Here is a 26,111-nt window from a genome sequence, read left to right on the forward strand (position 1 = left end):
CATATGCAGAGCCTCTGTTCTTGTAGATGCTTCTTGTGCACTGCAATTTCTAGTCCATTTGTTCAGGAAAAGAACTCTAAGCACGTTTAGATGGTTTCCTGGTTGGACGTGGACATGCATCAAGTGATATGTAGCTGTGTGCTCAAATCTGTGCCAGTTTACAATAACCTTGTGAAAACTGTCATCCCCTTGTCTTCCTTATGAAACTATTAATTGATCTCTTCTTTCTGAGGATTTTGTGGAGTTTATGGTTATGAAACCTCTTCAGAGTTGCTGATGTTCAAATACTTGTATTATGAAATACACTTCAGTGCTACTGAAAAATTGTAATTTAGAATATCTGTTGTATGCTTGAGCATTAAAATGGGAAGTTATTTCTAAATGAGTAAACTTAAGGCTTATAAGACAGTATTTTCAGAAGTAAAAAACCTTAATGTAGTTGTATTTTTCAGTAGAGAAATCCAAAATCATTGTGATAAGACGCTTGTTCATGAATTTTATTTTTTTCCTAAGTGTTTTTCTTCTTTTAGTGAGAAGTGTAAAGCTAGAGGATTTACTGTGATAGTGGATGGCAGAAAATCTCAATGGAATGTGGTAAAGACGGTTGTGTTAATGCTACAGGTAAATAAATTTTTATTTGTTCATGGTTAACTGATTAGTTTTATAGATGTGAACCTAATAGCTGTGTTATTGTAGAGGTAGTAATTTCTTTATTGAGAAATAGACAACTTAATGGCATTTTAAAATCACAAAATGAGGTTCTGTGACAGAGTTCTGTGTAGGAAGAAACAATCGGAAAAGCCAGTGATACACCTTACGCAAGTGAGGGACAAATTCACTACATGCTGAGAACGCATGTTTGCAGACCTTTTTCGAAAACACTTTTAGTTAAAGGAAATAGAGATATGCTCCTGGCATCATCAGCTGTGAGGAGTTGGAATGTCTGAAGGGTAACAGTTCACACTAATAGTGCAGCTGAGCAGGTTCTGATGCAATATGCTGTACTACTTGGTTTCCATTGGAATTTACTATAGTTGATTTTTGTGTGTAATAGTCCCAATCACAGATTATACTCTGGATGCTGTACAAAGTAAGAGAAGAAAAAAAAGTAACAATTCCCAAGTAAAGAAATTCATAACAATTTATTATTTTACTTTTCAGAACCATGGGATTACAATAAAGTCATATTTCTGCTAAATAGTATAGGTTATTTTCTGGTCTTAGGGGGCACAGAAAATGCAAGATACACCGCTCTGAACAGATTAGAGAACTTGGACTTCTGCCTTTCTTATGGCACAGACAATTTCTCTTTTCTTTGCAGCAGTTTTCCTCTCAGACTTAGATGAAGCCTCAGAAAGTGTGTCAAATAAGAGTAATTTCATTTTATTGTCCTGCTGGCTTATTGTTGCTCCTGGGTTTTTAAGTTTGTTTCAAGATGTCTTTCACTTGACTAAGATGGCATTCCTATGAATAGTTATAGTAATTGGATCCACTGCATTCTAATTATGATCTTGACCGAGCTTTCGCTTCAGCTGTGTGCAGTTGTGACATTTAGTGGGAACTTCAGCTATTGGGGAAGGTGGCTGTTTGCCCATGCTGGGATTCTACTGGCTTCATGTCAGCACGCTTCCTGCAGGGTGAAGCGTGCGGAAACAAGTTGAACATCTGTATCTTTAATTAGAGAAGGAAACAATAAGGAAGATTTTCCTATGTGAACTAATCACTTGTGCAGACCACTTCAGATTTCTTTCTTCTTGGGCATGCGTAGTTGTCAAAGGTGCTGGTTGGTCATCAGAGACACTTCTGTGTTAAAATAGGTTTTGCATACCCATTAAAATGGTGCAAGGATGAATTACCTTTTTTCAGTGCTATAATTTGAATTGGATGTATTGATAACTTCTTCAGAGTCATATTTTTTATAAATAAAATGAAGTGTTTGAAGACAAATCCCATGGATTGTGGCACCTTTATGTCAGTACTGTGATTATCTAACAGTTGTTTGTTGCTGTAGATGATGACTTGAAACATACTCTTGATTACTCTCTTGAGCAACATTCGATGTAACTAAAATCAACTTGGTAGATTAAATTACTGTTAGGCTGAGGAATGTTTTCCTGGTAGTACTTTCATGAATTAATCTGCTGAAATGTTAATGTTAAACTCTTTCATTCTATTCTAAGCAATATGTGCTAAAGAATTATAGGTTATAATCTTGATACGTGATTTAATAACAAAGTATAAAATTATTTCCTAACTTTATGATTACTGTTTCATTCTACGTAGCAAATGACACTGGTAGAAAGCTTTGTTGTCCTTCACACTTTTTTTTTAATAAAATGCCATAAATAATTAAGTTTAGCCAATAATTCATGTTTTTCTATACTGATGTGGCATGGACTAATGGTTAGACCTGAGACTGGGAGTAAAGAGGTTAGTGTTTTCAGTTCTGTCACGATTTTGCGATGAAATCTAGTGCAGTTGGCTACAAAGCAGCATGGAACCAACGTGAGGTAGATGCAGCAGACTTAGTTTAATTTCTGTCTGGAAATTTTAAGTTCTTGAATAGATGATGATGTGTTAGTGGAATTCTGTTTTGTGGTAAATGAAGGTTTAATCTTGAGTGTTTTACTTTATTTATTTTACAGAATGTTGTTCCAGCTGAGGTGTCGCTTGTTTGTGTAGTAAAGCCAGATGAATTTTGGGATAAGAAGGTTACGCATTTCTGTTTTTGGAAAGAGAAAGATAGACTTGGCTTTGAGGTATGTAGAACTTCTGTGTACTTTGGTCAAAAATATCATTTCTGGAATACTAAAATAATTGCATGAAAATGTCTTTTTAAAAATAGTTATATTCCAGATGCTTTGTGGATATCCTTAACAAACCGTTGTGACCTTTTAACCATTTTTTTCCTTCATAAGAATATCAAATGAAGTAGGTCTCAGATTAGAAATGTGTGGCATTTAATCCTTTGCTCAGTAAGAGGATAAAGCTGATGCATATTGTGGGTGTTTTAAATAAACTGTTGTACAGGATTTGGTGTGGAATTTTTTTTCATGACTTTTCTGTAATAGACGGTAGAGGTGCATGATGTCACTAAATCAGTAGTAACCATTCTGAAGAACATCTTGTTGTTGTTGCATGCATCTTCTCTCATTTTTTTGAGTTCTTTGACATTATTAACAAAGGTTATAGGTCCCTTCAGTTTGCCAAATACAAGCTGATACTGTTCTTAGCTTGTAAGGCAGTGTGTGTACAAGAGAACACACACTGATGTTCCGTTCTTGTATCTTTTTGGGAGGTTAATGGAAACCTCAGCTTTCCCTATTTTTAGAAAGTTATCTGTATCATCGATAGAAGCTGATATTCTTTAAACTACAACAGGCTTGCTGTGCTCACCAAATACTAAAATGTCTACTTGTTTTGTACAACAGAGCTCTTAGAGAGCATCTTTTTTCATGAAAGAGATTGAATAGAGAAGTGTTTTGCAGCCTTGTCCAATGCTGTGTAATTCTTTCTGATGGTGAGATTACAGGAGTATTCAAGAATGCTATAAGATACTTAGTTCAGGGGAAATGGGAATTGAATGGTGGCAGCTGAAAGGTTATGTAACTACTGAAATATAAACCTAAAGGTTCTGTCATCCAGACACAATGCTGTTAATTCATATGAATTGTTAAGTCTTGTATCAGACTTCACCTGGAATAGGTGGCTTCATTTTTGGAAACAGTTGTTGTATGTGAAAGTACTCAGAAGGAGTTTGGGGTTAGGGGGTAAGACTGCTATTTTCAATCAGATGACCAAATTATATTTTTTTTTTAAATCTGCTTTAAGATTCCTTTTATTACAGTACTTCATTTTTTGTAATCTGCTTTAGCCTTATAAGTAAGGAAATCCTTCACACTTGCCTTTGGGTTGTTTATCTTATCGATGAAGATCATATTTTCTCTTTTGAGTAGTTCTTTAAAGACAGATTTGAAAAGTAGCCCAAGGTCAACAGAGCAATCAAAAGAATCACTGAACAGCTACTTACATATTTGAGTCTGCAGCCAGAAAGATATTCACTATTAAAGGTAGTGAAGTGCATGGAATTTTGCTACTGGAAGTGATTCCAACTAGGATAATCTTGTGACTTGCATTACAATTAAATTCTCTTGGGTTTCACAGATGTCTGTCCGTCCCTTCACCCGATACCCTTCAGAGGACTGGCAAGGAGGTGTGGTCAAATTATATGTCCATCTTTAAGTTAGCATGTAGGAGCTCAGTCATAGCTTCTTTAATCGAAAACATGAGTATGATGGTGTCCACCTTTTGTAAACTAGCATTTTCTTTGAAGCACGTTCAAGATGACAATTAAAAGAGACTAAACCAACCATCTGTACTCAAAAGGATGATTTAAGAGCTTGTGTTTAGAAAGTGACTTCAGCTTACAATATTCAGTTTCACACAGATGCTTTTAGGGCGTAATGTAAGCACCAAAGTCCAGAGACTGGCAGTAATAAAGGTGACTCCCACTCTTTAACAGTCCCTACTGTCTGATTTAGGTTCTCTTCCCATCTGCACACCTGTAAATACGGTACTTGCACGAGTTCAGGAAGCCTTTGAAGCTGTGGTATAAAAGAATTTTGTACAATGGTTGTTACTGTATACGACATGGTATTGCCAGTTTGGAAATTAATCCTCTAGAAGATTCTTCTTGGGTTTTTCTTTAATATGACTCTGCTAGAATCTATTTCTAGACAAATAAGCAGAAAGCCTACAGAAAATGTGTTAACAAAGCAGGGATAATTTTATATGACTATGATAATAAAAGGATTTTTTGTTTGACTTTAAAGATTGGCTAGCAGTCATTAAATGATAATTGTGTAATGAAGTTTAGTAAGCTTAGTAATTTTATGAAGCATATTCTGTGCCATTGATGTTGGCATAGACCATTGTAGTTGTGTAACTAAACTTTTTGGTTTCTGTTTCTAAAATACTTTTTTCATTACTCAACCATAAACGTTTTTCCCTAACCTGAAATTTTGATCTAAGATTCTCTTAAATTAATAGTTCTGAAGTTCTAGGAAGAAGAAAATAATTAAAGTACCAGAGATGCATTTCATGCAAACATACATAATGTGTCAATTGTAAGAAAAGTATCGGTGATGTATCATTTTACAAGAAAAATAATCATAGCATTAAAACACAGCAGCTGCTTCTTAGGCAGGAAGAGAACTTTACATTTATTCCCTGATCTCCTGTTGTATCTTGGCTTGACGCATGAGCAGATTTTTGTATGAGTAGAGGATAATAAGTTGTTGCTGAATTAGGGTGTTTGCTCTTGAGTTTCCCTTCCACCTAATTTAGAAGCACTGGAACAGGGTGAGACTGCTTGCTTGCGTGAGGGCCTACCATCAGCTTTGGGGCAGTTGTCATCTAACTGAGGTTGGAAAATGAGCAGCTGTTGGTATAGAGTTGCTATAGATGTTTCTAAAGATACTCTATGATGCCATCTTAGCTCATAGCTTTTCCTTGTATCTTGCACTTCCTTGCAGCTTTTTTTTCAGTTTTTTTTTTCCTGTGCAATAATTCATATTCTTAAATGGCATTCTTCATTAAAGCACAGGGAAAGCTTAGAGAACAGTAGGAAAAATCTTGTGCTTTCCTAGATAATGAAGAATCATCCTTTGTATTAGGCAAGTCTTTGTTCTTCACCATTCGTTAACTCTGGGTTATCTGTTACTTGGTTGTGATTAGGAAAACTGGCTCAGTAACAACGACCCACCTTCTCAGTGCTCCAAATAATATTTGTGTTAGAGACAGTAGTATGTCTTTGCTCTATTCCTGATACGAGTGCAGAGCACTGATAAGGCTATGGAAGCCGCTAACTCATACACAAATCTACAGCTGCATAATTGTATGTTACTGGCAGTAAAAACAAAGCAACACGCAACTTGTGTTTTGGATCACGGGTTAGATTTGCATAACTGTTAGGAAAATCCAAGACTGCTTTTGTACCAGTGAAATAAATATGATCTAAAAATTTAAATGGAAGCATGAAATGTTCTTATGCACGTGAGTGTAAACTAATTTTATTTGAAGCAAATGCTATGTAACTGTGATTTCTAATTTCTGATGGGGCATCACATCTACCTCCTATTTACTGCTAGCTGATACGTTTGTAATACCTTGCTTACCTGATCTTTTTTTAATACCTTGCTTAATGTTGACATATGAAGCCATTAATCACAATGCCTTCCTTTCTGTTCAAAAGCAGAGATCCTCTGCTTCAGGGTGAGTTGTGATGTGTTGCAAAGCACTGAAAGTAAATGTGGGAACCGAGATCAAAAGGCTTCTGGGTGGATAACTATAAAGAGGTGGGCTGATTCAGCTGAGTAAAAGTGCATATCCTTATTCCTGGTTAGGATTCGTGTTGGCTTTGGAGCTGCCTCAGGTCAATTCCCATTCATCCTCCAGCAGAGCTTTCCTGTGTCCCTTTATTCCTCCCTCAAATGCTTATTAGCATCCAGTATTTATTGAAGCAGTTTTTCTCTGGTCATGTGCCCATGCGTCATAACAGGAGAGTTGTCTTAATTGTTCCAAGAGTGTCTTTCAGCTGAAATTACAGCGTAGGTTATGCTGTAATACTTAATACTGTTTACGTTTTTAAATGAATGAAGAACTGGGTTTGAATATAAACATTTCTAAATGTGTTCTGGAGGGTTGGGTGGTGTTCCTTTTGCTTTTTTTATTAATATACTCTACATAGTGATGTGAAACAAATCACTTTTTAGTGGCTGCAGTATGTTGTGTTTGTGGACTTTTCATGTGAAGGTAACTGGGATAACTAGAGGAAAATGTGTACCATAAAAGCAGAAGAAGTGTACAAGTTTGTACACTATGCAAAAATGCCTACAGGCAGGTGGTGGGTTTTTTTGAGCATGCCATTCATTTAAGGGACTGGGAGAAAAATAATCTCCAAGACTTTTTAGATATTGGGTTAGAGCTTTGGAAATAAGTGTTTCGAGAGCAGGGAGGAAGGAAGTGTGCTTGCTGTTCTTATCCTTGTCGACATCATGGAGCAAAATTTGAAAGTTCACTTGTGATTGTGTGGCAAGAAATCAAGGGCTTTTAAAAAAAAAAAAAAAAAAAAGAGAAAGGAAAGAAAGGTGGTAAACTACTGGGAGCTAGCTGGAAAAGTCAGAGTATATTGCCAAAGGATTCTGACAGTCCTGATAGTTCTAAATGCTTTGTGCTTGCACCGTAGCAGCTAACAACTCTGTTTATAGTCATAGTGTCAGAAATTTCTTGTGATCGTGTATCAGCAGAATCTGCTCTGGAAAGTATAAACTCTGATGACTTGACATTAATATACCTAAAAATCACATTTTTCCATGAAAATTTCCTGCATGTCAACCTGTTTATGGTCCATATACTTGCATATCAGAATTGCTCTGAAAGAAATATTAGCTCGCTGACTTGTATTTTTCAGTATTATGTAGCTAAAAAATAGCTAGTAAGCTCTTGTCATTTGTTTAAAAGAGTAAGAACTGTTTAAGAAAACAACTGGAAAGACTAAATCCAATGTAATTAGACCACAGCTTTTTATTATCAGTCCCCAGTTCAAATAAAGTTGGTCTTTGTGTACCTAAGTTGATAGTACATACCCAGGTAGATACTTACCTTCTCTAGACTAATGGGAAACTAATTGTGGCACAAACATCCCCAGTTTACCTTTCAAGACATAATACTAATAAGCAGAGTATTGATCCACAGAATGAATAACACACTGCAGGAAATCTTTAATTTTTGTATCAGATCTCACAGTCCAGTCTTTTAATACTGAGGCACCAAAATCTGTAGCTTTCATGCACTTTCCCAAAAATGCATATAGGAATTCCAGTGTTTTACCAAAATTATTTATTAAATGCATCTCTTTTTCATCTGCATGTATCTCTTGCTGCTGTTTTATCACTGGAGGCAACGGGTCCTTTCTTTTAAAAACGTGGGTCAAATGAGGGAATTGTCCTGGTGGAGCTGGACTGTATAAGCCTGTGTTTATGTCACATCCTAAATTCAATCCTAAAAAAGGGTGTGTTTGAAATAGCAGATTGTGTGTGCCTATTAGTCTCTTCTCTAGAATGGAAAAAAGATAGTGTGCTAATTATTGTCACAAGCCCTGGAGGGGAAGGTGAATGAGTGGGTGAAACTGTGAGTGCTTGAAAGTGAAGGTGGCAGTTACTGGGGGTGGAGTTGATAGTCTACTGTATATCTGGATTTTGCTAGCTGCTCTTGGGTTTCTAGTATGCCAGATTTCTGGGTGATGCTGGCCAGATTAAATATTTAAATTGTATTTCTTGTGTAATGTTAAAAAAAATTATCATTGTATAGATCAATTGTCCATATTGACAAATAATAATACTCAATGTTTAATCAAATAGTATTAAAAAAATGATTTAAAAATATTTTATCATCAAACAATAGGATTCTTGCTTTCCTCAAGAAGAGGAAGTCTTTGCTGTACAGTTCCATGGCAGTGAATTGCTGTCAGACCAGATATATGGGCAGCTATACTTAAAACTGCCATAGTTACCGAAAAATCACCAGGAGAATACTTCAGGTTGCATTTTAAGTTTTTCCAGCAATTAAGTTTGCTGGAGACTAAGCATATATATAACTTTAATCTTTGGCATTTGTAGGGTGGTTTTCCGTTTCGTGGGGGGTTTTTTGGATTTTTTTTTTTAATCTGATTGTGCTTTAGACAACAATTAGGATTGTCACTTTTTTTTTTTTAAAAAAGAAAAAAGTTACTGTTTTTTGTATGAAAGCTGCCTTCAATGTGGTATGAAAAATGAACAGGCATTCTTCAGTTTGGATTTCTGCACAGGCTGAAGTGCAAACTTATTCTCGCAAAATCTCTGCCTTGTTCATTGAAGCTTTCCACTTATTTTTCCAAAGCTGTTTGGATATGTAAGCTGCTGGTATAACAAATCATCAAGAATCAATCCACTGAGAAAACAGGTTTAATATTGAGGGCAAAGGACTTTATCAAAACTCAGCATTTTATACTTATCAACCAGGGTGTGGGAGGGGAAAAGCTATCCAAGCTTCCCAGGGTTTCTTGACAGTATTTTTTGGAAACAAACAAAAACCCCTCTACTTATGCCTGTACAGATAAGTGTGATCAGCTCTTAGCATGCTTTTTTTCGTGTTCTTTTTTAGAAAGTATTTTAGGAATGACAGATTCTTATGTTCCAGTAAGTAAGTGAAAAATGTATTAAATATTTTGATGCTAGTTTATTAAGATTAGTAAATGATGTTCTGTTCATATTGAGTAAATACCTTTAGTATACTCTTAAGCGTAGCTACATTTGTAGTCAGTTACATTGCAACGTAACAAATCAGAACAGGTAATTTAAACATCATATATATATATATATTATTGTATGCATAAATGTTCTTGCCCTTAGTTGCATTTCTACCGCTTTTACGTAACATCAAACAGCTAATACTGTGTATAATATTCATATGATGCTCTTGCAGGATTATGCGTGAGATGTACACTGCATATCAGAATTACCTGTCTGTTTTAGGCTCATGTTAATTGCAACCAGCCATACTTCATTTAACATTTAGCAGTAAAAGGGTCACTTTCTCTGAATCACAGAAAGATCTGCTTGGTGCCTTTGGACACACTTAACGCAACTTCTCAGGTACTTAAGAATACAAGCATTACTTACAAGAGTACTTAAAATTTCTTTTGTTGTTGCAGGTTATTTTAGTATCTGCTAACAAGCTGACTCGATACATAGAACCATGCCAACTAACAGAAGATTTTGGAGGAACTCTCACCTATGATCACATGGATTGGTTGAATAAGAGGCTGGTTAGTTTTCTGTGTTTGGTTGTTTTTTTTCCAAATATCTCATTCTTGAGCCATGAATTTTTTGTGTGGGAACTGCTAGGTATGGAAACTGTCATACATGTAGTAGTGGAGTTCAAATGCATGAGTAGTGTTAGAATGATAGCTAACACTGGGTTTGCTCAAAGGATGCTAAAGCTAATGTAATCAGTTTGTTGAACCAACAAGTTCCTTAATGAAAGCTCTCATCTAGAACCCCACTCTAGAAGAGTCTGAGCATATGGGCAATTGTTTTGATTTGTACTATCAGCAGCCAAACAAAGAGGAAATAGTTGGACTCTGCAGATCTTTCAAGGTTATCTCTTAGGCCTTGGTTCCTCCCCAGTAGATACAGAGATGCAGTAAACATCTAGGAGCAAATACACCCCTAAATCATTAATAGACACAAGTTGTTTAGGCAGCTGTTGGTGTGCATAGCACTCCAGAATGTTTTTAATCTGTTCTTCATTGATACTTGTTTTTCAGTTACTTACATTGTTTTGAAATTTTAATTTTTAATCTTCAGTGAAACAGTATATTCCTTTCCTGTTCAATTCTTCTTAAAATGTGCTTCTCAAAGTAGGATCCTGGACAAGGAATACTCCAAACAATACAGCCAATCTCACAGCAGTACTTCCCCCTCAATAAATTTGAGGGCTTATACCACATGTACCATGTTTCTTTTTTGCTGAAACTTGGGAAATTGTGTGTTTGGGACAGAGAGAGAGCATCATCTGCTGTGCGGCTTTTTTTTCTGCTGCTCTTTGCATGGCCTTTATGTGTGCATGGATTAGGACAAGGCAGCTAGTTGCTCCTCTGCCTGAAACTGAGAGCTCGTGATATGGGAGGGAAAGGAAATTCGGTATTTTCATTGTCCTTCACTTTTGTCTGTTACGTACAAATCTGGCTCCTACTCACTTATTCCTGCATGTGTAAAATTCATAAGGACAGTGCTTCCACCCAAATTGGGACTTCTGCTGTGTATTTGGTTCAGACTACAACTGAAAATTTCTCTTTCCTGTCTGACCTCTCTTGCCTTGTTTCAACTTGTTTTGTATATTAAGGAAGAACCTCCTCCATTGCAGCTCCTGATTTCTGAAACTAGCCAACAGGGTAGAAAGATTCTTTAAGGTACTAGCTGAAAAATAGTTTACAAATATAGATACATTTTAAACCTATGGATTTTTTCCCCCATTTTGTAACAACTGAATCTAGCTTTTATTTTATAAATCACATTATAAATTGGCTTTTAAGAGCTGTGCACCTCATCCTTTTTGGTTTTCCCTGAAATTTAAATAGTCGTACATAGGTTAAGGAAGGTTCATCTGCAGGCTATTGATAAATAATTTATTAACACCAAAAAGACCTGAAAGTTATTACGCATGGCACTTATGGCACCTGATCGTGATCAGTTCTGTTAAAAAAAAAAACAAAACCAACACCCCAAAAACCCCCAAAACAAAACCCACCAAAAAAACAGCCCTCAGAAGTCAGGTACAGAGGAATAATCTGAACAGTACCCAGTGTCTGACTCTACAGGCCTCTTGTTATCCAAGAGAAGCCCCTGTATTCAAAGAAACCAATGAGAGTATTTATTTTCATATAATACATCTTTCTTTTAACTTAAATTTATTTATTAAAATATATCCCATATTAGGTGATTAAAAGCTGGAGTCTTCACAAAGTTGATTATTTTGATCCGTTCAAGTGAGCTGTCACGTGCTTGCGTCCTCTAGCATTAGTCTTAAGATATACTTAAGATGTGGAATAAATACGTGTATGACAACTTACAGGTCCTGCAGAAAACTCAACATTTTTCAGTATTTCAGAATTCAGTCCATCTTTGTTATATTCAGCGTAACATTTACTATCTCCCTGACGAATCTTAGTGCTTTTAAGGGTTCCTTGAACAGAACTTCATATTTCCTACTCTTTCTACCCTACCATATGAATGTTGAGAAGTAATTACACTGTGTAAAGGTGGAAGTGTACTAACAGAACTAGAGTGGATAAATTTGTACTGATGCCTTCAATACTGCCACTTATATAACTTTCATTTCTTAAATGAAAACCTGCCTCTTATTACAGGTATTTGAAAAGTTCACGAAAGAATCGACATCCTTACTGGATGAGCTTGCTCTAATTAACAATGGAAGTGATAAAGGAACGCAACAAGAAAAAGAGAGGTGCGTGATTTGCTTTTTGAAATCAGTGGGTTTGGATTATAAAAGTTCATTGGAAATCCAAACAATATTGAAAATGCTATGTGCCTTAAATATTTTGAGATGTGTAAAAGAATTCTGAAAGTTTGTAACGTAGACTACAAAATTCATCAACGTGTGTAGACGGAAGCTCATTTGGCCATTTGACTACATGCAGCTGCACTAGTGTTTTGATAAAGTGAGGACTTTACTGAGTGAGGAAAGAAACATATAGTCTCTTAACAGCATCAGGTAGCTCTGGCCTTAGTGGGAGTATTTACTGCTGCTGTAATACAAATGAATGTGTTACTTAATAATTATTAAAGTTTATTTTTATTAATAATGTGTTTGTTACTTTATTCAAGATCAATAGATTTGAACTTCCTTCCATCCGTTGATCCTGAGACAGTATTGCAGACAGGTATAGTAAGTCAAAAAATTATAATGTTGGTCAATAAAGTAACATTGTTCATTTTTAAGCCCCAAGTGAAAGCACAGTGCCCAATAATCATCTTAGCCGTAATCACAATGTAATAAGCTTATCTATTAATGCCATCTTTAGATTAAAAAAAAGGGATGTTAACAAATAAATGGAAGAACTCCAAGTGTGTCATTCTGAATACAGTTTTTAATAATCCTGATAACGTCTTTACAGTATTACCATAATTAATATGTTTAATTCTGAGAACATGTTGTTTCTAGATGATGTCATTATCTTGGCCTTACAGGATGAATTTGTGTCAGGAGCCATCAAATGGTCACAATACAGATAGCGTTTTCCTACACAAGTCTGACCATTGGCATCAGCCTAGTTTTCAGCTGACAATCTGTAAAAGTGAAGCATACAGTCTTCTGACTTTGCTGCTTAAGAGTCTCCCTTCAGCATTAAACAATTTGGGGTTCTTTGAATATTTTTTTTTGAGTGAATTTCCTATTAACATTAAAGTATAATAGACTAATTGGACTAGAAATGTGCTTAAAAATTTGTGCCTTGTAGAACAGGAAGTAATGCATAGTGTTAAAGTGGTGATCCAAGTCTGAGTGCTCAGAATCCTTAACTTAGAGCCTCCTGCAAACTAATATGTGGATCACACGTTCTCTGTGGCAAATATTATTACTGGCCCTCAGTGTAAAATTTTAGCTTATTTACATGTGGGATAATATTGTTTGAGTTAAAAAATGAAACAATAGTTCCTTGCCTCGGTCTTTAAAGTTTTAAAAATATGCAGTGTCTATAGACACTGCTACGAGATTTTAAGCTAATAATATATTCTCTAATGGTAAGATTTTGGGGCAAAACAGCACTTCAATTTTGTGTGAGCAAGTAGCTCCCAAGAACATTAGTTTATATGCATTTTCTGTTTTCTTAATATGGCATAATGAATTATTTTTTTTTTTTAGCTGTGAAGTTTAATAACTTTCATTAAATCATGGGAGTTCCTAAGAGGCAACCATTCTCTGTTAAATTCACTGTATTGAAAGTTTGAAAATAAAAAATTAAACTCTCCCCGATTAAACCTTCCCATCTCTTAAGGGTAAATATGAACAAACTGCAGTTTCAGATAAACGGCTTCTGTCTTCCATGGTTACCAGTACTGTTGCTTTCACAAGCTCCAAATCCGCACAGAAAGTGTAGTTCTTAGAATATGATAGGAATGTAGCTTAAAATTCTTCTTTTACTTTGAAAATGTTAATCCTTTACTGCTGAAACAATAGAATAAAAATTCAAAATTATCCCAGTAGAACTATGACTTCTAAAAGCCTTTGTCTGTTTGTTTTACAGCTATCTGTGCCTATCTGTGTAGTATTATAAAAGATTAAATCCAAGATGTTAATTTCCATAGTACGGCAAATGTATCTGAATTCTTAAGACATGTTCATTTCACAGTGATATGTGCTGAGTAATTTAAAGTTGCTTGCTACAATCTCCAAAGCCCTTGGCATTTTGATTGTCCAGATAATACCAGCTGGATTTAGAGTCTATATTTCTGCATTTTCCTTGAGGTATTACAATTACTGTTGTAGTGATAAATTAATTCTGTTAGTGAACTGACATGTTACTATTTTAAGACCTGCAGAACTGACGATATGAAATTGGCAGACTTTCAGTTTTACACCAACATTTCTTTAGTGACCACACACTTTATTTGCTAACTTGTTCATTGAGCTTTTGGGGAATAAATTACTGATCTGGATTTACTGGTAGTATGGTGTTTACATCCTGAACTTCAGTACAGCTTAACAATAACATTCTTCAGTTTAAACAGGGGATTAAATACTCAAAATACACTAATTTCGCATATATGAGAATTGTTACCCTGATATGGTGCTTAAGAGCACAAAAAAAGGTGAGAAAAATGAAGAGAAAAAATTGATCAAAGTACTTAGTATTCAGCTCCACACTTTCTATGAAAGTTTGCACTTGCCATAAAAATCCTGAAAGATAACAGCGAAATTATATGGTCAGTTTGTTTGTGCTTCTAGATCATTCATTAAATCTAAGAATGTGAATTGCTCAAGAGAAATACTTTGGATGCTACACAGTATTTTGAAGTAAAGCAGAATACTTAGTTGTTTCAGACTCAGGATTGTGCTTTGCAATTGTTTCTTTACATTAATCAATGTAACTGTCTAATGAATGTTAGTCACAGTATCTCTTCTATAGTTCTAAAGTATATCACATGATTTCTACCCTATTTTATGACTAATACAACCCCACAAACTGTGGCGAGCACTTTGCATGAAATGCAAACGTACCCAATGCATGAAAGATTATTAGCTGCAAAAATGTTCTACTGAGTGGGCTAAAAGCAGGCATGCTTACAAATAATTTTTGTAGCTGGTTTTTTAATCTAAATTAACCACGTCATTAAATGTATTGTTAAAGGTCATGAGTTACTCTCTGAGTTACAACAACGTCGATTCAATGGTTCAGATGGAGGGGTATCCTGGTCTCCAATGGATGATGAACTACTTGCTCAGCCACAGGTCATGAAGCTACTAGACTCACTCAGAGAGCAATATACCCGCTACCAGGAAGTCTGCAGACAGCGTAGCAAGCGCACACAACTAGAGGAGATTCAGCAGAAGGTAATGCAGGTAAGTTTGGAGTTGGGCTTGAATACTGTGAAGGGGAGATCTGAGCTCAAGTGCCAGCCTGTGTTTCCTGCAAAACTAAGAATCAGAGGTGAGAACTGTCTCCTTTCACTCCTCAAACTGCAATGTGCTGGTTTCACTTCATGCTACCAAGTTGCGGCTACTCCAGTGACTTTCCAAAAGCGGTTCTGATACGTGGAGGTGACTAGATACGTGCGCTCTTGCCATCATGCTGAAGAACCTTCATGTTGTCCCTTTGTTGCATACTGTGGCAGCAGATCCCTTTGTTGTCGGAGGGCAAATGCAAAATCTGTTAGCAAAGAGAAGAACATTCACAAATGAGACACATTTGACTGTAATTTTGCTTGAGTTGGAAACCTTCCCCTGCATGTGTTGGTTTTAAGTTTCTGATACTGAAGATAAGCCATTATTTATTCCTTTATTTGTCTAATGCTTGCTGTTTTAACTAAGGTAAAGTGATTAAACTCTCTGTATTTCAAGGATACCCTGACAACAATGAATAAAAACCTTCCTAATTAATCATGTGTTAAAGGTCATAATGAATTGGTTTGGTCCTTTGGAAACAAGCAAGTAATTAGCCCTTCCAAAGTTTTCTTGGCAGAGTCTCAGTAGAGGAAATCAAGGAAATGGAATTAATTTATTTTTTTAATATATATATTACTTATAGTATTAACCAACCCTCTTGTGTTTATTAATTGAAATTAGATCTATATGTTTTTAAGCTTTTATGTAGTTTGAATATGCAGAAAAAGGAATAGATACTGCTTTTAGCTTTTCAATATTGACATTTCTAATGTGTGAGAAGTGCAAATCAAGTACTTGCACTTCAGTGTTCCAGGTATGGGTAAAGATTAAAAACTAATCAATCTTGTTATTTCTAGCAGTGAAAATGTAAATCTACTGAGGAAATCACTTTCACTTATGTAGTAATATGATGATTATTTAAAAAATAAAAAAACCCCAAATGTAATCTTAACATGTTGAGCTGGAAATAATAAAAATTCGTAACAGATGAAAATAGTACTATAGAGAACATATTAGCATGGCTGTGGGTATAATCAGGTGAGATATTTTTTTTCTTGTGTTATAGTGGTTGAACAAGATGTGCTGTTTGAAATGAAATTTATAACATACTTTGGCAAGCTGACATTGTTAATGCATTTAAATAGCCTTGTTTACTGGGACATCAGTCTCATTTTGCAATATTTGTAATAGGAATAGTTATTAGTTTACTCTCATTACACTATGGATGTTAGTAAGGGAACTGAGTCTCAGTACACAGGAAGAATGTGTTTGGTTGTTTTACCAAGTTAATCAGTTTTATGAAGTGCATTTAAAATCTCTCTAAATGGGATACAAATGTGTGGGGGGAAAAACTTACTAAATCTAGAAATTGGTTTCATTTCCTTTTGGTTTATGGGAGAACGTTAGACTAACAGAGAAAAGAAAGAAGATAGTGATGGACTGGAAGAAACCAATAGATGCAAAGTGCCGTGGAATTGATTTTGCCAAAACAAGTGGAAGTTGTAACACAACATGCTTAGAGTATTTTCAGTTGGAATGGGTGTGTACATGGACAGTGTTTCTCTTGTGTGGCTGACTTTTTTTTTTTTTTTTTAAATGAAAGTTAACAGGAAATCAAAACACTACAATTACATTCCTGTTTCACTCTTTGTATAGCTCCTTATATTGCTAACCACTCCTGGCTTGCTTTTGTGTTCCTGTTTCATTTTCACTATTTGCTCCTTCTGCTTACTGTGAACTGCTTAGTTCTTACTCCTGTTTAAAGCCCTCTTATCCATAACAACCTCTCTTCTTTTGTGCCTTCAGTATTCTACCCTCTCTTTTTACCTACCACTCTTTCTTCTGTTCCATAATTTTGTTTCCCTTTCCTTCATCTTTCTTTCTGCAGTGTAAAGATGGTAATGATTTCTAGATGTTTTCTGATGAACAGCTCTGCTAAACAGACTGATGAGCAACACTGTGTTATGTTAAATTCTAACATTGAACCTCCTTAGGCAGAGGTGTGAACTATTTTTCTGACCCTGATTCCCAGAAATTAATGTCAGGCCTTGCAGTAGTCACTAACCATTGAAAACCAGATTTTGTGAAAGTAACATTGCTTCTTTCTGCAGGGGACCTGCAGAACTCTTCTCAGTTCAAGTGTCTTGACACAAGAATGGCCATGTGCTAAGCCGAGCAGTTTCAGAGGCAATGCAGTAGTTGCTGGAAACTTATAATGAGGAGGTGGTCTTGGTCAGAAAGGGCACCGCTAAGGAGTAGTTGAACGCTTTCAGATTTGCATGAATACAGTCACTTCCATATCTGAGTTTTCCTAGCCACACTGATATTACAGGGGGACATGTGGGTGCCTTCACTTCTAGGTCCATTCCATATTTAACCAGCAACAGCTGTGCAGAGGTGCTGAGCACAACAGGAAGTTAATCTTTAAACAAAAAGAACCTAGAACTCAAGGGTCTTAATTTGTCCTAGAAATGATAGAAGTAATGAAGGCACAGGTTGCTTTCGGAGAAAAAAAAAAATACTGTGAAGCAGTACTTGTGGGGGGGTGGGGGAGGTTGTGTTGGTGCAAAAAAGGGTGGTTGGTAAGACACAGATGTGATGAATAAAATGTGGGGTGAACTGAGTAACTTTCTGTAATGGTGGTGGTCATTCCTGATTACTGTTGGAATGTATCCTAGCAGCAGTAGAAAAATAGTCCAATTAGTCTCTTTTTCATTTGTCTTCATGGTTATGGTGTTATATTGTGTATTGTATTCTATTTCCTGAAAAACTGTGTGAAGCTGTTCTGTCATCTTTGCTCAAACAAAGGTTACATTAAAGAGAGGAAGCTGGCTTCCTATGCTTTTTCATAAAGGTTCAGAATGTGAGGGTATTCCTGCATTTCCTTACGTCAGGACTCCAGTAGTAAGTGACTTTTGCACTACGCTTTATCAAAGCTGTTTCTTGTTTTCTAGATATTTAAAAATTTATTATAAAATTTTGCCATAGATATCATCTGAAAATTCAAATGTGTATAAGGAAACCAAAATCTGAGATACTCTGTAATAATGTCAAATTAAATAGTTTCAGAATAATGATAATAAACAAAATCCAATACCGTAGTCCAAAATTGTATTGCCATGACCCTGCAAAGACTTGTGCAAAGGCAGATCCCATGAGATATGGCCATTAAGACTCTGTAAGAGGCTTCTGTTCTTTGAATGGAGCAAGTTGGAAGACAAATATATAAAATACTAAGTTGTCGTGTAAATTTAGTTTTGGAATAAGTATGAGTCCTGTACTTTAGTGTCAATATATTCAACAAAATAAGGAGAAAACTCTCAGGTGTGAGGTTGAATACAGCTGTGCATTGTAATTCACTGGGGGGGTGGGGAATACTGTGTTTGAACACGACAGATCCATTACCAAGAAAATTGTGTTTTAAGCTCTTTTATTGACAGAGATACAAAATGGCAAGTATATACATGACAACTCCTTTGCTATCTGCCACCTGCTTTCATGGAGCTGACAGGCTAAGGTTAAGGGAAAGTATTTTGTACTTCGGAAGATGTGAATGAATTCAATGACTTGTACAGATCCTAAACTTTTTTTTTTTCATAAATGTGTATTTTGAAATATTTCTACTTATGTTACAAAATTATTTTAAACCCGTTTTCATGATTTGCTACTTTATTTTTGTCATCTTTATCTCTTTGACAGGTAGTCAATTGGCTTGAAGGACCTGGATCAGAACAGCTAAGAACCCAATGGGGAATAGGTGATTCAATTAGAGCTTCACAAGCTTTACAACAGAAACATGAAGAGATTGAGAGTCAGCACAGTGTGAGATTTTCCATACCTTGTTTCAAGTAGCAAAGTAAATTCTAAGTACATAACGAGTAATGACGAGTAGTATATCTTGATTATGAATATCTAGGATATTTGCAGTGCGTGATTTCATGGGTTACAGAGGAAAGTACCTGAGCAGTTTAAGAACTTAATATGTTCATTGTATGTACGTGTTATTTGTTTTCCAGTGCTGAAAAATACTGATTTCTATCTATAATATTTCTGGGGTTTATTACATTGCAGCAGTTCTTAAATTTTCATGTTGAGTAGGAGGAGTAAATTTCCTTTTTCCTCTCTGCCAAAATGGCTGAGAAGCCTTGTACTTCTCAGGTGAACAAGTTAATATTATTATCTTTATTAAACTACATTTACCATTTACCTTTTATTATTTTTTTAAAATGTATATTAAATTTGTATAAAATATATAAAATATTTAGTAATATTACCAATTACCATTTATTAAACTACAATTTACCAGTAGCTGAAACTGGCTTAACACTTTCATTGATTTATGTTCATAATGAAATCTTGAAGAGACTGAGACTGTTCTGTCATTGTACTAACCTGATGCCTTTGCTTCTAATTTTGAAGACTTCCTAAAGTTCAGCAGAATTTTATCTTCCCATCAGATGATTAACTATGCTTGGGATATGAATACTCAGTGTTCCCAAAGGGAGTGTTGCTCACAGTGCTTTTTCCTCTTTCCTGGCTTCAATGTAGACATTGACAATTCAGTCCACTTTTTCTAAGTCCCCTTTGCAGTCACAGCAAAGAAAATAGTTATAATTTTGCTCATATAATTAAGAAAAAAACCAATCCAAACCTTTAGTCTGAGAAACATTGTGCCCTACACTACACTGGTTCTATTGACTACATCTCTGCTGAGTACAGTTTGCTTGCTCAGATGCAGAAGCATATGTTGTAGGTGTCTGTTAGGTCAAGTGAATGGCATCCCTGCTGTCTTCTCATTGCTGTAAGCTCTTCAAGCAATGTTCTACTTTGAAGAAACACTGCCTTCTGAAGCGTAAAACATCTTACAGTTAAAATCCTAATTGGAAAGAGAAAAAAAATCCTCTGTGTACTTTATTGACAAAAATAATTTCGAATATCTTTCAATCCTACTAGCACTTCAAAACCAAAAGAGAAAACAGCATTGAATACACTTTTTTCTCATTTGGGTATCTGTAACAGAGAATTATGCTTTAGCTGGAGTGAAATACAGTCCTTGAAATCATTGAGTCCCATTGAAGTTTGCAGGCTGGCCTACAGTTTGGTGATCACTAAAGCACTGATAAGATTGAGCACTGCTTGGTCCTCGGGTGCTAGCAGGTCTCTGTAGAAACAAAGAGTCAGAAAAATTATTTTTTTTTTTTTATCAAAAGAAGTAATTTGGAGACTACTCGCCTACCTTAAGTTTAGATGACCGTTTATGAATTAAAACCATTTTTTGACAACAGCACTGGAAAAATGTGCTTTGCATTTTTCTTTGATTTTTTTTTTTTTAACATCATGATAGCTGAGTGTGCTCTTTCATTATTTTCCTAGGTTTTTTTCTCTCCAAATAATCAAATTGACAGCTTGTATGCTTACTTTCTTTCATCTCCTATTTATTGTTGATTATATTTCTTCTGTTTTGAAGATACTTGCAAAAATGCTTTGTTTAAAAGAAAATGTTTTAAAGATAGGCTTTTTCACTTCAGTTTACTCTGAAGTGAAAAGTAATTTTCTTTGGGGGTTTGGTTGTGGGGGTTGTTTGGTTTTGGAAGGGGTGGTTTGTATTTTTTGGTTTTTATTTTCTGTTTTATTCATGAGCAATCTAGAACTGTTATTTTTGAGCATATGTTGGCTTTTATCCATGGTTTTGAGCTGTCACATACAGCTGTGCCTAACTTTCCCCTATGGAAAGGATCAGAAGCACACTTCTATTTGATTTGCCAGTCTCTTAATTTTACTGATAGCTTGACCAAAATCAGTTCCTGCAACTGTTTTACTTTAATACTAAAACTAAAAATTACTAATCTAGGTTTTTTTGTTTGCCTGTCATATGATAGTTGACTTGTCACACTCAATAAGCTGGATTTGTATGTTCAGTGTCTGCAGGTAATAATGAGTTATGCTGTTTAAACTGAGCTTATTGAGCCTATGTATCTGTAGTACATGTGTGACAGTGGAAGATGTTTCCATATTATGTCATCTTAGTTGCCTCTTTTGGGGTAGATGAGAGGTTTAATCTGCTCTTAAATTTCTGGCTGATTGCTAATTTAACTTTTTCATTATTCTCTCCCTTTGCATATTTTCATAGTCATGTTTCTTCCTGTGAACAGATGGTAGAGGCAGCTTTGGGTAAAAAGAAAAAAAAATCAGAATGTGGATATTTATACTCTGTATTTTGAATGCTTTCTAAGTACATGATGCAAAAGCTGAAGGCGTAATTTTTTCAAAAAATGCAAACATCCCAATAGGAGTGTGGCAAGAATACTAATTAAATGAAATATTTTAGGCCAATAGATGGTGCTATTCCATAGCACTAGAAACGCATAGGGCATTTGAAGGTCACTTTACTGTAGGCCAAAATAAAAGCTGTTGAGCAAACATGTTTTCCTTTACAGGCATCTCAATAATGCAAGTTGTGAATGTGATCTTGATGTATCAAGTAGTTTTTAAATCTCCCAGAACTGTTAAATATTCGAACTATTCTCTTTTGCAAATACACCACCATGACAACATAACTAACTCCTGTGTATGTTGAATCAAAACATTTGAAAAACAAACCTACACATGCTGAATTGAGTAGTATAAAGCTTTCCTTAAATAAGAAACAAGAATAATTTTGAAGTTTCTGTACGTGGATACTCTGTTTTATTCAGAAGATAGAGGTTGCTTCTACTTTGTCAACAGTAGTATGTTTTTCTAAATGTTTTAAGAAAATTACTGCTAGTTTCAGTCATGTCACGGAAGGCAACACCTAGATAAGTCTTATGAACGGTTTTTTGTAATAGCTTACCAGTTGTCAAAACGTCTTTTGTTTCAGTAGAGCACTATAGACTTGCAAGGATTAGAAATTTTAAAATGGTGGAATTCCTCTAAGTCAGTAAAATAGTTTGAGTGGGAATTTGTACTGGGAGCTGGTAACCATGTGTTGTAATCTTCCCATCTTGCTGCACCATCTTTTCATACTACGTTACATGTATTAAAACGTACTAAGCACTTTTTGAGTTGATTTAGAATTAGGAATGTTTGTTCCTCCTGTGTGAGATTTCATCACTATAGTGTAAGCTGTAATAGGTTCCTTTTTTAGTCCGATTATTTATTAGTCTGCAGTTAGATGTATGCCATTTTAAGAGAAATAGAATTATGTTTGTTATTATTTTAATTCTTACTTTTCTTGTGTTTGTAGGAGTGGTTTGCTGTTTATGTTGAGCTTAATCAGCAGATAGCAGCTCTTCTAAATGCAGGGGATGAGGAGGACCTTGTGGAATTGAAAGCATTGCAGCAACAGCTGAGCGATGTGTGCTACCGGCAGGCCAGTCAGCTGGAATTCAGGCAGAATCTATTACAAGCAGCACTTGAATTCCACAGTGTTGCCCAGGATGTAAGTTTTTCTTTTTAACTTCTCACTGGCTCACCTGTTAGTATATTATTGCTATAGTATTATAAATATTGAATACAGTGGAAAAAATATAGGGAGGTCAAGGGAAATAAAATACCACTTGGAAAATGCCGTAAGTCCTTATTTACTGTAGTTGAAATGCTGAGAAGATGGATTTCCCCTTTTTTAGGAGGGAAGTGCTTTGTAATATGCCTTACATTTCAATAGCATTTGAAATAAAATGACTGCTGCTTAGAAAGTTGCTTCCTCCCCGTTTTGGTGTTTTGTTTTTGTTTTTTTGTTTTTTTAATTAGAAGCATATGCATTAATTGAACCACAATTTGTTGTACTTTTCGTAGCTTCTTTTTCAAAATAGCATTTATTACTTTCCTGTACTTGTCTAAAACTAAAAATTAATAATCTTGGCTTCCCCCGCCTCCATCTAGGGATATATGCTCTTGGAATTTTATAGGCAGATGGGTCATTTATCTTTCATCTTGACTTTGATTTCCTATAGATGGAAAGAGAAACTCCTAAAATGACAGATTTCCAGGCATGTAGGAGATTGCAGACCCAAGCATCTGAAGCTTGAATTTCTTTTTAAATATCAACATTTGTGTTGGTTTTTATTTTAGTTGTCTCAGCAATTGGATGGCTTGCTAGGAATGTTGTGTGTAGATGTAGCACCAGCAGATGGGGCATCAATTCAACAAACTTTAAAACTACTGGAAGAGAAGCTGAAAAGCGTTGGTAAGCAAAAATTCTGCATTTCAGATACACACGTTCTAATGAATGTGTTACAGGGGAAAAAAAACAAACAGTAATCTCACCACTCCCTTTAAAAAAGGACAGCAGAAAAGATAATATCTGTCTCCTGATTCCTAGGTAAGTAATGCTCCACCTAACTCTTGGACTTGCTTATGCGATCTACTGCATAGTAGTTCTATCTAGAAAAATAATCTGGAAGTGGTTTCTTTTAAATGTTTTACATGTAACACGTATTTGTTACGTACCACTATTCTGCATTTCATCTGTAAACAAACTTTTTTCACCCACTAACCATCCTTAGTATCTTGGGAACATAGTGCTTAGATGATCTCTTTGTCTCCAGAGCTGACCCCTTGGTGATTAAGATTGTTAATCCACTCAGTTTCAGAATGCTCGTACTGAGTATTTTCAGTAGCTTTGAATGTATATGTTAATAAATGGCACAATTAGGGTTGTTATGCTGTCAAGCGTAGAATAGAATATTTCAGTTGGAAGGGACATACAACAATTATCTAGTCCAATATGTTGTAGAAGGAGCTTTTCTTGTGGTTTAACCACAGCTGGCAGCTAAATACCACACAGCTGCTTGCTCACTTCCCCCTGCCCCTGGTGGGATGGGGAGGAGAATTGGAAAAAGGTAAAACCCAGTGGGTTTTCAATTTAATAATTGAAATAAAGTATACTAATAATAACAATTGTAACAAAAAGGGGAGAGAGGGAGGAATAAAGCCCAATAAAAAAAAAAAGTGATGCACAGTACAGTTGCTCACCACTCGCTGACCGATACCCAGCCAGTCCCTGAGCAGTGATCAGCAGCCTGTGGCCAAGTCTCCCCAGTCTATATATATACTGAGCATGATAGTATGGAATATCTCTCTGGCTAGTTCAGGGCAGCTGCCCTGGCTCTGCTCCCTCCTGGCTTCTTGTGCAGCTCCTCACTGGCAGAGCATGGGAAACTGAAAAGTCATTGACTTCGGGTAACCACTGCTTAGCAACAACTGAACGTCAGTCTATCAACATTATTCCAATACTGAATCCAAAACACAGCACAGTACCAGCTACTAGGAAGAAAATTAACTATCCCAGCTGAAACCAGGACAGCTTTGAAGCAAAATAATATATGGTAGTAGTTGTTAGTGGAATGTTTGATGCATAAACTAGATCCTCCTTTAGGAAAACAGATAGAGCTGCCAAACAATGGATGTAACAGTAGCTTCTAAGGGTTGGTATATCTCAGTATAGAAAAATATCAGCCATGCCAGATGTAAGCAGTAACTTCTGCCAGCCACTGTTGCAGTTGTAAGCTGTACCTGCTTAGCAGTGATAAATATTTTAGGTATTGTGCAAGTGTGTGGATGAAAGACACTAATTAGCCATTTATATGCTGTGAAATTAATATTCACTGTCAGCTCTTATTCCTTTTCTTGTTATCTGTTAGGTCAAAATAGCAAAGCCCTTAGCTCTTCGTTAATATAGACAAATTCTGAGACAGACTTAAAGAGTTGGAAAGGGCAATGAAGGATGGATAGTAATGTCCTTTTCAATTTCCAGCCTTCCAGCTCAGATTCTGTTGTATTTCATCTCTCCTTTGGGAGTAAAAAAATCCCAAATGTATAAGAGTGACCACTGACTTTTTTTTTTTCTTTAGACTTAGGCTTGCAAGGCTTGCGTGAGAAAGGTCAAAGTCTCCTTGATCAGATATCTAATCAGGCATCCTGGGCCTATGGAAAAGATGTGACCATTGAAAACAAAGAAAATGTGGACCATATCCAAGGAGTGATGGAAGATATGCAGCTTAGAAAACAAAGGTAGTAACAACAGTTCTAGTCATTAAGACTTTCCTGTGCTGATAGGTCACTTTATATATCCAAATATTTTTTTTTTTAGAAATAATTTTGCTTTATCTTCAGTTAAGGGATGTAGTACAACTGTAATTTATATTTGTGGTATATTTAAATGGGACAGTAGCTTCCCTGCCTAATTTTTTGTAGCATATTCTTAAATCTGAACACCTTTTGTACTTTGTTACTGGATGGAATATTTTGAGTGCTTTCCTGTGCTTGCTCAAGAACTATAAATTATTTTTATATGGAGCTACGGAATGGATGCAAGAGGCATCTTTTATATGTTAGCAGTTTGAGATGGAAGGTCTAATAAGACTACAGTAGTGATGATGGCTTTAAAATTATGTATTAATTATGTAAATACTTGCTTATATTCTTTTTCACAACCTCCTTTGAGCATGGCATTTTCACTCCTGAAGATAGCAAGAAAGATGAGATGGTGTTGGGGGGGGCAGGGTACAAAATGGAGGCACATATAGAAGTTTTCAAAATAGTTTTTTTTGTGAGGTTTTGGAAAAAGATAGTGTGGAGACTGAAGCTGTAGTAGGGAAAAATGCTGGGGAGAGTTGAATTGGCAAGAAGGATTAAATTTGCCATCATCCTCTTCCTCCAAGCCTTTCTTTGATTATTTTTTTCTTAAAGATGTAGTAGTACTAGATTGGCTGTAGTACTGCCTCTTTTTTTTCTACTCAACAGTGTGAAAGAATCAGATGATGTTGCTCATCATTACTGCAGGAACCCTTGAGACAAAGTACTGTCCATAGAAAGTGCCTGAACTTTGAGAGCAATGGCTGAACAAAAAGGTGCCTCTGAGGAACAGCAAGGTCTTAATGAGCATCAATTTGCTCACTTTAGGAACT

At 35.7% G+C, this 26,111-nt stretch overlaps 1 protein-coding gene across 4 annotated transcripts in view; it reads left to right on the plus strand.

Moving 5' to 3' along the window:
• SESTD1 (SEC14 and spectrin domain containing 1) overlaps positions 1-26,111 on the plus strand; it is a 56,051-nt gene that overhangs the window by 21,987 nt on the left and 7,953 nt on the right. For 3 of the 4 annotated variants that reach the window (XM_055718553.1, XM_055718552.1, XM_055718554.1), the window contains 10 exons: positions 531-621; positions 2,646-2,759; positions 9,752-9,865; positions 11,969-12,066; positions 12,447-12,502; positions 14,969-15,180; positions 18,922-19,044; positions 22,448-22,642; positions 23,275-23,389; positions 25,056-25,215. In XM_055718553.1, the coding sequence (XP_055574528.1) occupies positions 531-621; positions 2,646-2,759; positions 9,752-9,865; positions 11,969-12,066; positions 12,447-12,502; positions 14,969-15,180; positions 18,922-19,044; positions 22,448-22,642; positions 23,275-23,389; positions 25,056-25,215 (1,278 nt within the window). The remainder of the gene's footprint in view (positions 1-530; positions 622-2,645; positions 2,760-9,751; positions 9,866-11,968; positions 12,067-12,446; positions 12,503-14,968; positions 15,181-18,921; positions 19,045-22,447; positions 22,643-23,274; positions 23,390-25,055; positions 25,216-26,111) is intronic. The other variant, XM_055718555.1, reaches the window with a different exon arrangement.

The sequence above is a fragment of the Falco cherrug genome, chromosome 8 (assembly GCF_023634085.1).
Source record: "Falco cherrug isolate bFalChe1 chromosome 8, bFalChe1.pri, whole genome shotgun sequence".
NCBI lineage: Eukaryota > Metazoa > Chordata > Aves > Falconiformes > Falconidae > Falco > Falco cherrug.